Source organism: Orbicella faveolata, unplaced genomic scaffold, assembly GCF_042242905.1.
Source record: "Orbicella faveolata isolate gen_17 unplaced genomic scaffold, um_ofav_v1 contig_35, whole genome shotgun sequence".
Taxonomy (NCBI): Eukaryota; Metazoa; Cnidaria; class Anthozoa; order Scleractinia; family Merulinidae; genus Orbicella; species Orbicella faveolata.
In genome coordinates this window covers 15,824,730-15,842,978 of record NW_028301564.1, presented here as the reverse complement: position 1 = coordinate 15,842,978, position 18,249 = coordinate 15,824,730, and the positions used below count along the sequence as shown (strand labels likewise).

At 40.1% G+C, this 18,249-nt stretch overlaps 3 protein-coding genes across 3 annotated transcripts; all 3 read left to right on the top strand.

Annotated features, from left to right (window-relative positions):
- The first annotated feature begins 1,536 nt into the window (after positions 1-1,536).
- On the top strand, positions 1,537-8,132 carry LOC149103484 (DNA damage-regulated autophagy modulator protein 1-like). Its single transcript, XM_089272843.1, has 2 exons — positions 1,537-2,314; positions 6,593-8,132. The coding sequence occupies exons 1-2, from the start codon at positions 1,946-1,948 to the stop codon at positions 7,052-7,054; spliced, it is 831 nt and encodes a 276-aa protein (XP_089128969.1). The 5' UTR covers positions 1,537-1,945; the 3' UTR covers positions 7,055-8,132.
- LOC149103485 (uncharacterized) lies at positions 3,614-6,313 on the top strand. The gene has a single exon (XM_089272842.1). It carries the CDS (start codon positions 3,822-3,824, stop codon positions 4,896-4,898), a length of 1,077 nt encoding a protein of 358 aa, XP_089128968.1. The 5' UTR covers positions 3,614-3,821; the 3' UTR covers positions 4,899-6,313.
- A 75-nt stretch (positions 8,133-8,207) lies between the features above and the next one.
- Positions 8,208-14,938, top strand: LOC149103483 (DNA damage-regulated autophagy modulator protein 1-like). Its single transcript, XM_089272844.1, has 3 exons — positions 8,208-9,648; positions 10,168-11,763; positions 13,884-14,938. Exons 2-3 carry the CDS (start codon positions 11,395-11,397, stop codon positions 14,343-14,345), a joined length of 831 nt encoding a protein of 276 aa, XP_089128970.1. The 5' UTR covers positions 8,208-9,648; positions 10,168-11,394; the 3' UTR covers positions 14,346-14,938.
- The last annotated feature ends 3,311 nt before the right edge of the window (positions 14,939-18,249 follow it).

Genomic DNA, 18,249 nt, shown 5'->3' with positions numbered 1-18,249 from the left:
TGCAATTGCTCATAGCAAAGTTTCTAGGCCTACTAAAACAGAGCGGAGCCCCCCCTGAGTTTAAGGTCGCCGGCTTAGCCTGGATTCGGGCTTCCAGGCGAAAACCTGGTGGGCATGTTTTTGCGAATTCGCTCAGATATAGGTTTTACTTGATGTGTGTGTTTTAAAACTGTTGTTGAAGCGGGCTCTGTTGTACTTCTTAGCTACTTGTTTGAAGTTTCCTTGGCTGTGTTTCAGTTTGGCTGAGCTATGTTGCCGAGCACTACTGAACATGTTTTCGTTCTTTAATTCGTTTAAATCTTATGTTGTTCTCCACTGCGCGTAATCAGATTAACAGCTCGGTTAAAACTTGCGTGAAGACAAGAAGACTACTACTATGTCTCCCTTGCAGAACAGTGTAAAATACTCAAATTTATTTTCTGGTAGAAAAATATAAAATTATCTTCATAAATAGTTTTAGGCTTTTGGGGTCACCAAGGTTAAGTGAAATAAGGGTGTTGCGACAAAGTACTTGAAACTTAAATTTGCAAATGTTCTTTAGACATTCTTCGTCGGCAGATCGGGAACATTCAGTCTGCGCTGTAGACGAAAATAACACGCCGGTATTCAGTGTCGGTTACTTGCGGGGAATAAATTTGCGTCTACCGCCACACAGACTACTTATGTTATGTAACTTGTTTTGCATTTCAGGCTTGGGCCAAGAGAGACCAGGCTTTTGGCTCATCTTGGGCCAAGATGAGCCTTTTGCAGTGATTTGCTGTCAGGGCCTTACAAGCTAGGTGAGGCCACCGGAGATAAACATAATTAAGGGGCTAAAGCTTCAATACTTACAGCCATGACTTTTCTGATAAACAAAGTTGCTCTCAAATTTTAATGAATCGTTAAAAATGACTATTCATTAAGCTAGAACATAATCAAATAGGTTGTAGGTAATGAAATACGAACGAGCATGACTAAGACCGGGATTTTCAAGATCACAAAAATCATGATCTTGTTGGTGATTTCAGGATTTAATCTTTTAAAAATGTTTTGTTCAAAATATTATGTTTTGTGTCTCCCTTCAAGGAAAAAAGTTTACTTTAAGTAAATTATAATAGTCCGCAAAGATTTGAGATAAAAATAAACTACAGAACTCTTTTAATGCCGTACCAATCCGTCAGAACGACGTTGAATCTTTGTAAAGGGCCGAAGACGTGTAGTTTTAGCGCGGCTTTCATCGAACCAGTGTTCGTATGATAATTTTTCAGACGGTTTTTGTTTTCATTGTTTAGCTTGAGGGCAGAAGATGATGTTCGATTCGCTTCTGTGTCGAAAAAAGCATCTATTGTGGTAAGCTAGGACTCTTATAATCAAAGCCCTTTTTTTCTGTTACAATGTGCGTTCTACATGCATTCTTGTCAATGAGAACCATCATCATTTATTACTGCCTTCATTCAGTGCTATCTAATGCTGATAATATACAGCTAGATGCGTGCAGATAGTTGTAAATGGGTGGGTTTTTTAAACTGCCTGGAGCTCTGACAGAGTCGACGTTTAGAAATAAAGAAACCTCTATTTGGCCGGTAAATTGTTCAACAAGTTTTCACAAGCTTTCGACTTGGTTACGTTATGTAGGTAGACTGTTCAGGATTTAGAAGCATATCTTTATTGTTTTTGTTTCAAGTGACGTTATTTGACTTTAACTTTCACGCATTTTGAACTGCCCAGATGGTATAACGAGAAAGTTTCCATGGTACTTTATATGAGCCAAATCGAATGCAAACGAAAAAAATCCTTTGTTCTCCCTGCTTAGCATTCGACTCGGCATCTTCTGAAGTACGGCGTCTGAACTTGGCCTTAAACGAGACAAAGTGTTGAGCTGTTTCAGGGGGTTCTAATGTTTGACTATGTGTAGTGATATAGACAACCAGTAACTTGCAAATCTTAGTGTGTCTACAGCGTGTAAATGGTAACTATTTCACGAGGCCTTGGATTTCTTCCCCTTTCCTGGTCAATTCTCCTGGTTTTAGGCACGATATCTTCCTACATAATCGCGATTTGTCAACAAGATGTCGAGCCAGTTCTCCCGAGTGTTAGCAAAACAGCCGCTTTTGAGCCACAAGGTTCCATCTTCAACCAGTTTCTTGATACAGTAGCATTTGTTGGACTCATGGCAGTGTTTGTGCGCTTTCTGCAAGTTGAAATGGCCTCCACAAGTGTCAAGGAAAGTAACGCGGGATTAATCTATCGTTTAAGAGTGGCATCTCTAACTTTTGGAATCGGATCTATGATAGGCGTGTCTATCGCTGGGAATTTCCGCTTTCCAAAGGGAGAGGTAAGTTAAGAATGCAAGCAAAACTCAGATTCGTTTAGATATTGTGTGCCACACCATTTCTGAGAGCATTTAATAAGGCCGGTTTACATGAGGGGGGCAAACAGAATAAATTATGGCCAATTGGAAAATAGAGAATGACCAAGCTAAGCTCTGCATATGTTAAAGAACGCAGGCAACGACGGCAGATTTTTCGTATTTCTTTTTTTCGACTGATCGCTGGAATTACATATTTAGTCTGAGCAGGATATTAGACCGAGTTGCCTACTGAACAGATTTAGGTAGTTGCGAAATTCGAAGGCAAAATACTGATCGATAAACATTTTTCTTATGTTAATTTCAGGCTCTCGATCTTTCGCGCCATTTTGATGTGGCGGTTTCCGTTATATTTACGAAGAGTTCCAGTGGAGAAAAAATAATGTCTGGGGTTAAAAATGTTCGGTGTGTAGCCAGGCATGTTAAAAATTGATAAAAAAGGAAAGGAATTAAATGGTTGTCACTGGCTAAAAATATGGTTATCGGACGTTTCGGCCACTACTGTTGCCTTCTTCAGCAAAAGATGGAAAATGCAAATGTTAAACGGCGTCCTGCTAGAATATGTAATAGATGTGTGATAAAACTAAATGAGCAAAAGTCTCTAGAATATTCTTAATGAGTGTAAAAATTCTTAATATCATTGTACACGTTCGGTAGCGCTATATGTTCGTTTATAGCGTTCCTGTCTCGCACGGAATGCCAAGCTTCAAGAATTAGTCTTGAAGCTCTAATCCGGCATAGATCAGCTCCCTGACGCCGAGAAAGACCTTATCAGAGCTTCCGTCACCTCCGCCATCAACAATTGGCGTCCTCCTCAACGAAACAACATTACCAATGAAATGGAAAAAGCTCTCAGAGACCTCGCCAAAGACACGTCGGTCACAATTTTACCAGCCGACAAGGGCCGAGCCGTAGTCGTGATGAATACCAACGATTACACCGACAAAATAAACAACCTTCTAAACGACGACAAAACCTACCGCAAGATAACAGACAAAAGAAGGAACCCAACATCGAGCACCGAAAAATCCCTCAACAAACTTCTCCTACAAATTAAAGATCAGCCAGCCTCGCATGACAGCAGCAAGAAACAGCTGGAACCGAAGCTCTACTACAAACTTCACAGCACCGATTCCACACCAGCGTCTTTTTATGGCCTTCCTAAAATCCATAAGGAGAACGTCCCTATCAGACCAATTATGAGTGCCATTGGATCTCCCACATATGAACTATCCAAATACTCGCCAACATCTTGTCGCCACTTCAGAATAATGAATACACGGTTAAAAACAGTGCATCTTTCGTCGAAAAGATCCGCACCTTGTCAGTAGATCCCGACGAGATTCTAGTATCTTTTGACGTCGTGTCACTGTTTACTTGCATTCCAACCCACCTAGCAATCGAAGTGGTTAAAGAGAGACTGGACTTTGACCAATCACTACCGGAAAGAACCAACTTGTCTATCCAAAATATCATGACACTTCTACAGTTTATCCTCGACAACAATTTCTTCATATTCCAAGGCAACCATTACCAACAAATTTTCGGTTGTCCGATGGGATCCCCAGTCAGCGCCATCTTGGCCAATCTCGTCATGGAACATGTCGAAGAAAAGGCTCTCTCATCGACCCCTAACCCTCCTAAATGGTGGTTTAGATACGTAGATGACAGCCACGTATGTGTTAAAAGAGAGCACGTAGATGAATTCCACTCACATCTCAATTCCATCAACCCTCACATCAAATTTACAATCGAGATAGAATCAGAAGGTTCCATTGCCTTTCTCGACACAAAAACAACCAGACAAGAAGATGGCTCGATCGCCGTGTCTGTTTACAGGAAAGCTACTAACACCGACCGTTACCTTGATTTCAAATCACACCACCATCCTCAGCATAAACACTCGGTCGTGCGCACTCTCATGGATCGCGCAAGGAACATTCCTTCCACGGAGGAGGAAGTTTCACGGGAAACTAAACGAGTAACGAAAGCCCTTGCCACTAATAACTACCCTGCAAATTTCATTCACAATGGCCGCCAACTGAGTAGACAACAAAAAACGAATGATACCGACCATCGTGGTTTTGTCATCCTCCCCTACGCCAAAGGTTTTTCCGAAAGAGTCGCAAACGTTCTTCGAGGTTTCAATATCAAGGTCGCCCATAAACCTATTCGTACCATCTCGAACATACTCAAAAAACCTAAAGACAAGATCGAGAAAGAGGCTTCCAGAGGCATTGTTTACAAGATCAAATGTAAAGATTGTGACTGTGTTTATGTTGGTCAGTCATCACGCGCGTTAAAAACACGTATGAAAGAACACGCAAAGGCTATAGCAACATTGGACAAAAACTCTTTATTGGCCAAACATCATATGCTCAACGGTCACCAAATAGATTTGGAGAACGTTGAAATTGTCGACAGATCATCAGTATGGAAACAAAGACTAATTCTTGAAGCTTGGCATTCCGTGCGAGACAGGAACGCTATAAACGAACATATAGCGCTACCGAACGTGTACAATGATATTAAGAATTTTTACACTCATTAAGAATATTCTAGAGACTTTTGCTCATTTAGTTTTATCACACATCTATTACATATTCTAGCAGGACGCCGTTTAACATTTGCATTTTCCATCTTTTGCTGAAGAAGGCAACAGTAGTGGCCGAAACGTCCGATAACCATATTTTTAGCCAGTGACAACCATTTTATTCCTTTCCTTTTTTTATCAATTTTTAATGTCTGGGGTGTTATTAAGTGGTTACAAGATTTGGTAATGTGAAAACTACAGGATAACGATGGCTTTAGAAAGGCAAAGCGATCGAAGGGTAGTTTCGTGACTGATCGAGTGAGACCGTTAATTTTGTCTGGTTTTTTTTTTTGCGTTTTTACTTCACATCTGATTGGTAGCTACATATATCGATTAATCAACTTCCCCTTGTTTCCTGGAGCGTGAAGAAACACAAAACCTACAGCCCAAGGGGATGCACACAGTGGATAAAGAGGAGTGAGTGGGCGTTCTCTCAGTGCCACTGTGAGTATTCCTGGGTAGAGAGGAGGGAGTGGGCCTCCACTAACCTAGCTCCATAGGGTAGAGACGGAGAGAGTTGGGCCTCCGGAAATCGAGTCTATGGGGGCAAAAGTGTGACGAGAGGAGCACTTCATCCCCACAGAATGCGAAGCATTCCCTCCATTGACGAGCCACAAGGAAAAAACAATGATACCAGAACAGCATGGAAGTATGAAAAGAAATAGAGTGATTGACGTTCTGAGTGTTTAATGAGTTACAAGGAAAAGATACCCAGCAGAAGGTATTTTTTGAGCAAATTTGAAGAACAAAGATTTTTTGTCAGGCGAAGGATTGCACTTTTAATTTTTCATACAGATGTCTGTAAAATTCCCGCCAATTTCGACTTGCTTTTCGACTTGCTTTTCTAGCGAGGCTATTTCCCTCAAATGTGATCTGTGAATTCTTTTACCTCCTAATTTTAGTCTTTAATTCATTAATACTTCAAAACTCGAATTTTCCGTGATTTGTTAAACATTAGATTCTCCACTTTTTCCATACATTTACTGTAATTTTTCCCTTGCAGCACCCCCCCCCCCTCCCCCCAGGCAAGATGGCATCAGAAACCTTGAAAAAGTCGATTTCATTTTGTGCAAAGCTGCTTAGTTGCTTAGTATCGGTACAGCGAGTCCAGAATCTGCCCTCCTTTTGTAATTGAAATGCTGTTTGGCCTTGATTTTAACAGGAACATGCCCTAAATACTTAACGATTTTAAAGCACTCTTTGGAAAAAAATACCATGTCCGTCGCCGGGACATGTAGCCCGTTTATTCCATTTAAAGGCCAAGCTTGGTTATCCGCTCAGTGTTAACTGGGGTTTGTGAGTCAGCACGCCAGAAATACAATAACTCGTCGCAAAGTACATTCTTGGAATGGAAATAAACCACTGAATGATGATTGAGTGAAGTCCTGACACGTATAGACAAATAGAAGAAATCTACAGATTCCGTTAGATTGTGGTCAGTCATTCAGCGTGTTTTGCCTTTCTTCATGTAAAAGCATTAATAATTACGCTAAGACGAAAGAGAAGTGTCATTTTTGACGACACAAAGCGCTGTGTGAACATAAAATGTATTTTTTTAATGGTTATCTCCTTTACTTTGTGCTCTGTTAGGACGAACATACAATCAAAAATCATCAAAAAACCGCTTTGATGTCATTTTCTCCCTCTGTTAGGAGTATGGGACACTGGGAATCGTTCATTTCACTGGAAGTTTGATAATTGGCCTTTGTGGAATTGCATACTGTTTTCTGGAATCCGCGGTCACATTTCAACTCGCCAAACTCTCAATGAACTCATGGGGAATGTTTGTCACTCGACTCCTGATAACTTGTGTCTTGACCGTCACCGGTATCATTCACGTGATCTTGAAAGTTTGGACAACCAATCACCTTTCACTACATGGAAACCCTCTTTACAAGGCTCCTTGGTTGCAGTTCAACGCTACAAATGAATTCTACCCACAACATGTCACCAGCAACTTAGGAGAGTGGCTAACATTTTTCCTGTTCGCTCTATTTTCGGTGACATTTTACAAGGAATTTCAGAAGACTTCAATCAATTTCAGTTGTTTTTCGAAGAACTCAGAACATTCTACAGACGGGAACTATTCAATAATTAACAACACAAACAATTAAGGGGCTCTCTTTTTCGGTGGATTAAAACCTATATTTTCATATTTAGCTCTTATTAACCGAGCAGGAGGTCTGTATGGGAGAATCTTGACCGAATCACGCCCGAGGTCAAGATTCTCCCATACAGACCGACTAAGCTCGGTTAATAAGATGTTTATTATATGGCGCAAACAAGAGCAATTTAATTCGTTTAATGTAACTGGTTTATACTAGCTGACATTTTGCTTGCGAACGGCGATTAGCTGAATTTAATTCTGCCAAAGTTTGCTCGTCCTCTTCACTTTTTTTTCTCATCAGGCTTTTTGGCACTTCCATAAATAAATATTGTTAGATGAAAATAGTCAATGATTTTGCATTTTAGTTTGTAACTTTTTCACTGCAAAAAATTACCGGTCTAGATGCCGGTCTAGATGGGAAAATCTAGACCGCTTTCAATATCGATTTCAGCCAATCAAATTCGTGAATTTGATAGTTCCCAGTCCTCATGAGACAGAGCCATATAATAATTAACAATTATTCCACGAGCGCGCGTTGGATATGTGTTGACTATAATTATCTCATACCCAACAAGCGCGAGTGGAATAATCGTTTTATTGAAAACGCCGCCAAAATGTAGAAAACTAAAATAAAATGAAAACTTAAAACACCCCAAAATATACGCTTACGCTTTCCATATTTGTATCATGACGGCTAAGCCAATGGAAACTCTTGAATTGCATGGTCCAAGACCCAGTTTTGAATAATAATTAATATTATTGAAACTTAACATTAGATAAGAGTTCAATTTGCCTGAAAACTCCAGAGGCCTAGGTAATTTGCAGTTAGTTTTGGTTTGAGGAGCTTTCCCCCAGTCAGTATAAGTAGCTTTTCCGGTTTTTCGCATCTTGCGATCACTATTATAATATTATGTATTCCTATTTAATTTAACTGTGTGTCATTTTGGCTTGTAATGAATGCTTACAACAATTTGTATTTATGGGCTATAGTGCTTATTTTGGCTTGTAAGTAGCTTACAACAACTACATTTATTCATTTACAAAATGGCTGTTATGGGAAGTGAATTGAAAATGGCTCGAATCAGTGATCGGCTTTAATTCTTTTTAACGCTTTTCCACCCTTGTGGTGAAGGGTAAATGTGAGACTTTGCGAGAAGGCGAGACTAGAGTTTTTCTCTGCGGGCCCAGACATGTTCCTTCTTCAATTGCAAGCTCGACACTTCAAAGTGTTTTTAATGCCAGCTCGACACGTTCAGATTCTAAGACGTTCAGGCATAATTTATAAATCAAACAAACAAATCGGTACGCCGAGACTTTCGTAGCCTTGCAAAAAATTGAGACTGCGAGACGTACATCACCGCTGAAACAACGAGACTGCGAAACCCGAAAATTTTGCGAGACCCGTGGTTTTTAGGGGCGTAGATAGGGGAGTCCTGGGGCGCCCATGAACCCCCCCCCCCTTTGTGAGCTATTTTTTTAAGCAAACAACCTAGAACCGGTGACGAAAACGACATGGAAATCTGTTGAGTACCCTCATTTTGGCTCAGTGTGACCCCTCCCCCCCTTGGAAAAATCCTGGCGACGCCCTGGTTTTTGAAGGACCACTCGCCACCCCTTTAAGGACGACAAACTTAAAATAATTGGTTAATAGTTTGTAAGATGGATCATCCCGCGGTGATATTGCTCTTTAAAACAATATGAAATTGCTTATAGCAGAGTTTCTAGGCCTACAAAAACATGTTAGGTAGGTGCCAAATTACATATGGTATAACGCTGTTGGCATACTGAATACAGGAAGATGTTCCTTTTTGTTTTGCCTTGCGGAACATGATGAACCACAGGTAGTCGTTTCTAATATAGCAACAAAGTGATATTGGAATTCTACGATAAAAATGTATGACTTTGAACTTGGTTATCCCTGCGAGGTTCAAGAACTACAAATATGTCGAGACCTGACTTACTTAGTTAGTACACCAGTTAACCTTGCCTCACTGGCTAAAAGAGCGATGAATCTTCTTATAGTAGAGGTTTGTCGCAATCTTTGCCATTTTTCACGTTATCTCTTCTTTTAGGCATTCGGATTGGCTAATAATGACTCGAATGTTTTCTTTTATGTTTCAACTTTAGTAGACTATTTTACAGTATTTGTGCGCTTATAAAAAGGGAAGAACGAAATTTAAGTGCCATATTAAACAGTAAATCGTTTTACAAAGTATTTGTAATATGGGATACCCCTCAGAGTCGAGACCAGTGAAAATTTAAACTCAAATCTTTGCTATAATACTGACCTGCTTTAATCTGGCGCGAATATCTCAGTTATACATTTAATATTTGAATTGCAAATATGTTCCAAACCACGCGTGCACATGCTACTAATTATTCAGCTCGCCCATTGACTCTCGATGGCGGCCTTCCGCTTATGTTTGAGCAAAGAAACAACGAAAGGTCTGTTACACTGAAACAGGAGACCAGGAGAGTGTTGGAAAGGCTGGTGAAAAGATCCCTGGACAGTCACCGAATCACTGGACCGAAACAAAGATAACTTCAACCAACGCGAACATGATTTGGACCAAGCACAAGGAACACGTGTTTGATGCTAAAGTCAGTGAAAGAGTTTACTCGCTCCCTCGTACATTTAATATGTTCCAGGGATTTATTTTAGTTCTTTTTAATTATGGATGTCATTTCATAATTCATAATTACTAGACTTGTTGATATTTGTCGTTTTATATGTACGTTTTACTTGATGTGTGTGTTTTAAAACTGTTGTTGAAGCGGGCCAGACCGTTCTCGTTGTACTTGTTAGCTACTTGTTTGAAGTTTTCTTGGCTGTGTTTCAGATTGGCTGAGTCATGTTGCCGAGCACTACTGAATATGATTATCTTCATAAATAGCTTTAGGCCTTTAGGGTCACCAAGGTTAAGTGAATTAAGGGTGTTGCGACGAAGCACTTTTGCAAATGTTCTTTAGACATTCTTCATCGGCAGATCGGGAACATTCAGTCTGCGTTGTAGACGAAAATAACACGCCGGTATTCAGCGTCGGTTGCTTGCGGGGAATAAATTTGCGTCTACCGCCACACAGACTACTTATTGTTATGTAACTTGTTTTGCATTTCAGGCTTGGGCCAAGAGAGGGGAAAGATGAGCCTTTTGCAGTGATTTGCACCTTACAGGCTAGGTGAGGCCACCGGAGATAAACATAATTAAGGGGCTCAGCTTCAATACTTAGACCCATGACTTTTCTGATAAACAAAGTTGCTCTCAAATTTTAATGAATCGTTAAAAATGACTATTCATTAAGCTAGAACATAATCAAATAGGTTGTAGGTAATGAAATACGAACGAGCATGGCTAAGACCGGGATTTTCAAGATCACAAAAATCATGATCTTGTTGGTGATTTCAGGATTTAATCTTTTAAAAATGTTTTGTTCAAAATATTATGTTTTGTGTCTCCCTTCAAGGAAAAAAGTTTACTTTAAGTAAATTATAATAGTCCGCAAAGATTTGAGATAAAAATAAACTACAGAACTCTTTTAATGCCGTACCAATCCGTCAGAACGACGTTGAATCTTTCTAAAGGGCCGAAGATGTGTAGTTTTAGCGCGGCTTTCATCGAACCAGTGTTCGTATGATAATTTTTCAGACGGTTTTTGTTTTCATTGTTTAGCTTGAGGGCAGAAGATGATGTTCGATTCGCTTCTGTGTCGAAAAGAGTGTCTATTGTGGTAAGCTAGGACTCTTATAATTAAAGCTCTTTTTTCTGTTACAATGTGCGTTCTACATGCATTCTTGTCAATGAGAACCATCATCATTTATTAATGCCTTCATTCAGTGCTATCGAATGCTGATAATATACAGCTAGATGCGTGCAGATAGTTGTAAATGGGTGGGTTTTTTAAACTGCCTGGAGCTCTGACAGGGTCGACGTTTAGAAATAAAGAAACCTCTATTTGGCCGGTAAATTGTTCAACAAGTTTTCACAAGCTTTCGACTTGGTTACGTTATGTAGGTAGACTGTTCAGGATTTAGAAGCATATCTTTATTGTTTTTGTTTCAAGTGACGTTATTTGACTTTAACTTTCACACATTTTGAACTGCCCAGATGGTATAACGAGAAAGTTTCCATGGTACTTCATATGAGCCAAATCGAATGCAAATGAGAAAAATCCTTTGTTCTCCCTGCTTAGCATTCGACTCGGCTCATGTGAAGTACGGCGTCTGAACTTGGCCTTAATTAAATGATACAACGTGTTGAGCTGTTTCAGGGGGTTCTAATGTTTGACTATATGCAGTGATATAGACAACCAGTAACTTGCAAATCTTAGTGTGTCTACAGCGTGTAAATGGTAACTATTTCGCGTGGTCTTGGATTTCTTCCCCTTTCCTGGTCAATTCTCCTGGTTTTAGCAACGATATCTTCCTACATAATCGCGATATGTCAACAAGATGTCGAGCCAGTTCTCCCGAGTGTTAGCAAAACAGCCGCTTTTGAGCCACAAGGTTCCATCTTCAACCAGTTTCTTGATACAGTAGCATTTGTTGGACTCTTTGCAGTGTTTGTGCGCTTTCTGCAAGTTGAAATGGCCTCCACAAGCGTCAAGGAAAGTAACATGGGATTAATCTATCGTTTAAGGGTGGCATCTCTAACTTTTGGAATCGGATCTATGATAGGCGTGTCTATCGCTGGGAATTTCCGCTTTCCAAGGGGAGAGGTAAGTTAAGAATGCAAGCAAAACTCAGATTCGTTTAGATATTGTGTGCCACACCATTTCTGAGAGCATTTAATAAGGCCCGTCTACACGAGGAAGAGGGTAGCTGAGAGTCGGAGCTGTCCTCTACAAAGAAACAACATGAAATTCTCTATTTTCCAATTGCCCATAAGTCACTCTGTTTGCCCACCGAATTTTGCGTAAACTATTGTTGGGAAATGCTCTTGGGAATATGCAGACCTCCCAAGAGCATTTCGCAACAATAGTTTATACAAAAGTTGGGGGACAAACAGAGTAAATTATGGGCAATTGGAAAATAGAGAATGACCAAGCTAAGCTCTGCATATTTTAAAGAACGCAGGCAACGACGGCAGATTTTTCGTATTTCTTTTTTTCGACTGATCGCTGGAATTACATATTCAGTCTGAGCAGGATATTAGACCGAATTGCCTACTGAACAGATTTAGGTAGTTACGAAATTCGAAGGCAAAATACTGATCGATAAACATTTTTCTTATGCTAATTTCAGGCTCTCGATCTTTCGCGCCATTTTGATGTGGCGGTTTCCGTTATATTTACGAAGAGTTCCAGTGGAGAAAAAATAATGTCTGAGGTGTTATTAAGTGGTTACAAGATTTAGTAATGTGAAAACTACAGGGTAACGTTGGTTTCAGAAAGGCGAAGCGATCGTAGGGTAGTTTCGTGACTGATCGAGTGAGACCGTTAATTTTGTCTGTTTTTTTTTTTTCCGTTTTTACTTCACATCTGATTGGTAGCTACGTATATCGATTAATCAACTTCCCCTTGTTTCCTGGAGTGTGAAGAAACACAAAACCTACAGCCCAAGGGGATGCACACAGTGGATAAACAGGACGGAGTGGGCGTTCTCTCAGTGCCACTGTGAGCATTCCTGGGTAGAGAGGAGGGAGTTGGCCTCCACTAACCTAGCTCCATAGGGTAGAGACGGAGAGAGTTGAGCCTCCGGAAATCGAGTCTATGGGGGCAAAAGTGTGACGAGAGGAGCACTTCATCCCCACAGAATGCGAAGCATTCCCTCCATTGACGAGCCAGAAGGAAGATACAATGATACCAGAACAGCATGGAAGTATGAAAAGAAATAGAGTGATTGACGTTCTGCGTATTTAATGATTAACAAGGAAAAGATACCAAGCAGAAGGTTTTTTTTTTAAGCAAATTTGAAGAACAAAGATTTGCTGTCAGGCGAAAAATTGCACTTTTAATTTTTCATACAGATGTCTGTAAAATTTTCCGCCATTTTCGACTTGCTTTTCGACTTGCTTTTCTAGCGAGGCTGTTTCCCTCAAATGTGATCTGTGAATTCTTTTACCTAGTAATTTTAGTCTTCAATGCATTAATACTTCAAAACTCTAATTTTCCGTGATATGCTAAACATTAGATTCTCCACTTTTTCCATACATTTACTGTAATTTTTGCCTTTCTCCCCCTTCCCCCCCCCCCCCCCCGCTCCCAGGTAAGATGGCATCAGAAACCTTGGAAAAGTCGATTTCATTTTCTGCAAAGCTGCTTACTTGCTTAGTATTGGTACAGCGAGCCCAGAATCCGCCCTCATTTTGTACTGGAAATGCTGCTTGGCCTTGATTTTAAGAAGAAAAAATGCCCTAAATACTTAACGATTTTAAAGCACTCTATGGAAGAAAAAATACCATGTCTGTCGCAGGGACATGTAGCTCGTTTATTTTCATTTAAAGGCCAACTTTGGTTATCCGCTGTTAACTGGGATTTGTGACTCAGCACGCCAGAAATACAATAACTCGTCGCAAAGTACATTCTTGGAATGGGAATAAACCACTGAATGATGACTGAGTGAAGTCCTGACACGTATAGACAAACTGAAGAGATCTACAGATTCCGTTATATTGTGGTCAATCATTCAACGTGTTTTGCCTTTCTTCATGTAAAAGCATTAATAATTACGCTAAGACGAAAGAGAAGTGTCATTTTTGACGACACACAGCGCTGTATGAACATAAAATGTATTTTTTTAATCGTTATCTCCTTTAGGTTGTGCTTCGCGGTTAGGCCGAACATACAATCAAAAATCATCAAAAAACCGCTTTGATTTCATTTTCTCCCTCTGTTAGGAGTATGGGACACTGGGAATCGTTCATTTCACTGGAAGTTTGATAATTGGTCTTTGTGGAATTGCATACTGTTTTCTGGAATCCGCGGTCACATTTCAACTCGCCAAACTCTCAATGAACTCATGGGGAATGTTTGTCACTCGACTCCTGATAACTTGTGTCTTGACCGTCACCGGTATCATTCACGTGATCTTGAAAGTTTGGACAACCAATCACCTTTCACTACATGGAAACCCTCTTTACAAGGCTCCTTGGTTGCAGTTCAATGCTACAAATGAATTCTACCCACAACATGTCACCAGCAACTTAGGAGAGTGGTTAACATTTTTCCTGTTCGCTCTATTTTCGGTGACATTTTACAAGGAGTTTCAGAAGACTTCAATCAATTTCAGTTGTTTTTCGAAGAACTCAGAACATTCTACAGACGGGAACTATTCAATTATTATCAACACAAACAATTAAGGGGCTGTCTTTTTCGGTGGATTAAAAAGTTATATTTTCATATTTAACAATTATTCCACGAGCGCGTGTTGGATATGAGTTGACTATAATCATCTCATACCCAACAAGCGCGAGTGGAATAATTGTTTTATTGAAAACGCCTCCAAAATGTAGAAAACTAAAATAAAATAGAAACTTAAAACACTCCAAAATATACGCTTGCGCTTACCATATTTGTATCATGACGGCTAAGCTAATGAAAACTCTTGAATTGCATGGTCCAATGATCCAGGTTTGAATGATAATTAATATTATTGAAACTTAACATTAGATAGAGTTTAATTCGCAGGAAAATCCAGAGGCCTAGGTAATTTGCAGTTAGTTTTGGTTTAAGGAGCTTTCCCCCAGTCGGTATAAGTAGCTTTTCCGGTTTTTCGCATCTTGCGATCACTATTATAATATTATGTATTCCTACTTAATTTAACTGTGTGTCATTTTGGCTTGTAATGAATGCTTACAACAATTTGTATTTATAGGCTATAATGCTTACTTTGGCTTGTAAGTAGCTTACAACAACTACATTTATTCATTTACAAAATGGCTGTTATGGGAAATGAGTTGAAGATGGCTCGAATCTCAGTGATCGGCTTTAATTCTTTTTAACGCTTTCCACCCTTGTGGTGAAAGGTAAATGTGAGACTTTGCGAGAACACGAGACTAGAGTTTTTCTCTGCGGGCCCAGACATGTTCCTTCTTCAATTGCAAGCCCGAGACTTCAAAGTGTTTTAAATGCCAGCTCGACACGTTCAGATTCTAAGACGTTCAGGCATAATTTATAAATCAAACAAACAAATCGGTACGCCGAGACTTTCGTAGCCTTGCAAAAAATTGAGACTGCGAGACGTACATCACCGCTGAAACAACGAGACTGCGAAACCCGAAAATTTTGCGAGACCCGTGGTTTTTAGGGGCGTAGCTAGGGGAATCCTGGGGTGTCCGTGACCCCACTCTCCCTTGTAATCCATTTTTTTAAGCAAACAACCTAGAACCGGTGGCGAAAACGACATGGGAATCTGTTGAGTACCCTCATTTTGGCACAGTGCGAACCCCCTCCCCCCCCTTGGGAAAATCCTGGCTACGCCCCTGGTTCTTGAAGGACCATTCGCTATCCCTTTAAGGACCACAAACTTAAAATAATTGGTCAATAGTTTGTAAGATGGATCATCCCGCGGTGATATTGCTCTCTAAGGCAATATGCAATTGCTGAAAGTAAAGTTTCTAGGCCTACAAAAACATGTTGGGTAGCTGCCAAATGACAGATGGTATAACGCGGTTGGCATAACGACTACAGGAAGATGTTCCTTTTTGTTTTGCCTCGCGGAACCTGATAAACCACAGTTGGTCGTTACTAATATAGCGAGAAAGTGGTATTGGAATTCTACGATAAAAATGTACGACTTTGACCTTGGTTATCCCTGCGAGGTTCAAGAACTACAAATATGTCGAGACCTGACTTAGTTAGTTAGTACACCAGTTAACCTTGCCTCACTAGCTAAAGAGCGATGAATCTTCTTATAGTACAGGTTTGTCGCAATCTTTGCCATTTTTCACGTTATCCCTTTTTTTAGGCATTCGGATTGAAAATAATAATGACTCGAATATTTCCTTTTATGTTTCAATTTTAGTAGACTATTTTACAGCATTTGTACGCTTATAAGAAGGTAAGAACGAACTTTAAGTGCCATATTAAACAGTAAATCGTTTTGCAAATTATTTATAATATGGGGGATCCCTCAGAGTCGAGACCAGTGAAAATTTAAACTCAAATCTTTGCTATAATACTGACCTGCTTTAATCTGGCGCGAATATCTCAGTTATACATTTAATATTTGAATTGCAAATATGTTCCAAAACACGCGTGCACATGCTACTAATTATTCAGCAAAGTAAAGTAAAGTAAAATCCTTTATTTAAAACACGATTATCGTTTAAGCACTACATGCTTGAGGGTCGTGAATCTAATTATCTAATTATCTAATTACCTATTGATATCTAATTACCTAACCGCCATCGAGAGTCAAGGCTCGCCTATTGACTCTCGATAACGGCCTTCCGCTTATGTTTGAGTAAAGAAACAACGAAAGCTCTGTTACACTGAAACAGGAGACCAGGAGAGTGTTGGAAAGGCTGGTGAAAAGATCCCTGAACAGTCACCGTATCATTGGACCGAAACAAAGATAACTTCAACCAACGCGAAGATGATTTGGACCAAGTACAAGGAACACGTGTTTGATGCTAAAGTAGTGAAAGAGTTTACTCGCTCCCTCGTACCTTGAATATGTTCCAGGGATTTATTTTAGTTCTTTTTACTTATGAATGTCATTTGATAATTATTAGACTTGTTGATATTTGTCGTTTTATATATCTAACCGAATTCGCAAGAACATGCCCGCATTGACTCAAAGACAGTCCCAGCGGCCAGAAGTCCTCTGACCACTCCTCTGGCTAGGAGATTGGCCCCTCACGCATGCAAGTGGCATGAACCACTCCAGCAGGGTGCCATGTCAACTCAGAAGCCTCAAACAAGGTCAAACAACTGAGTAAAATACCCCGAAACACAGTCAATATCAAGCTTATTTAATACTGAAAACTCAAGGTCTAGCTAGTTGGGGGTGTCAGTACAAGACACCCTCCCCTCTCCCCTGCTAGCCGCCAGCAAGCCACCAGCAGATAGGCCAGTCCCTGGGGTATGTGCCCAGCCTGGCCTTGACGAAGCCCTCCGGAGGTTTAAGGTCGCTGGCTCAGCCTGGATTCGGGCTTCCGAATCCAGGCGAAAACCTGGCGGGCATGTTTTTGCGAATTCGCTCAGATATACGTTTTACTTGATGTGTGTGTTTTAAAACTATTGTTGAAGCGGGCCAGACTGTTCTCGCCCTGTTGTACTTGTTAGCTACTTGTTTGAAGTTTTCTTGGCTGTGTTTCAGTTTGGCTGAGTTATGTTGCCGAGCACTACTGAATATGTTTTCGTTCTTTAATTCGTTTAAATCTTATGTTGTTCTCCACTGCCTATAATCAGGTTAACAACTCGGTTAAAACTTCCGTGAAGGCAAGAAGACTACTACGATGTCTCCCTTGCAGAACAGTGTAAAATACTCAAATTTATTTTCTGGTAGAAAAATGTAAAATTATCTTCATAAATAACTTTAGGCCTTTAGGGTCACCAAGGTTAAGTGAAATAAGGGTGTTGCGACGAAGCTCTCGAAATTTAAATTTGCAAATGTTCTTTAGACATTCTTCGTCGGCAGATCGGGAACTTCAGGGTGCGTTGTAGACGAAAATAACACGTCGGTATTCAGCGTCGGTTACTTGCGGGGAATAAATTTGCGTCTACCGCCACACAGACTACTTATGTTATGTAACTTGTTTTGCATTTCAGGCTTGGGCCAAGAGAGACCAGGCTTTTGGCTCATCTTGGGCCAAGATGAGCCTTTTGCAGTGATTTGCGGTCAGGACCTTACAAGCTACAATTGTAGGTGAGGCCACCGGAGATAAACATAATTAAGGGGCTCAAGCTTCAATACTTAGACCCATGACTTTTCTGATAAACAAAGTTGCTCTCAAATTTTAATGAATCGTTAAAAATGACTATTCATTAAGCTAGTACATAATCAAATAGGTTGTAGGTAATGAAATACGAACGAGCATGGCTAAGACCGGGATTTTCAAGATCACAAAAATCATGATCTTGTTGGTGATTTCAGGATTTAATCTTTTAAAAATGTTTTGTTCAAAATATTATGTTTTGTGTCTCCCTTCAAGGAAAAAAGTTTACTTTAAAGTGCACCTAACCCCCCAATTTTTTTTTCGCTAGAACAAATCTACTTATTATTTGAAATAGTTCTGCGAAAAAATTTTTGGATTCCGT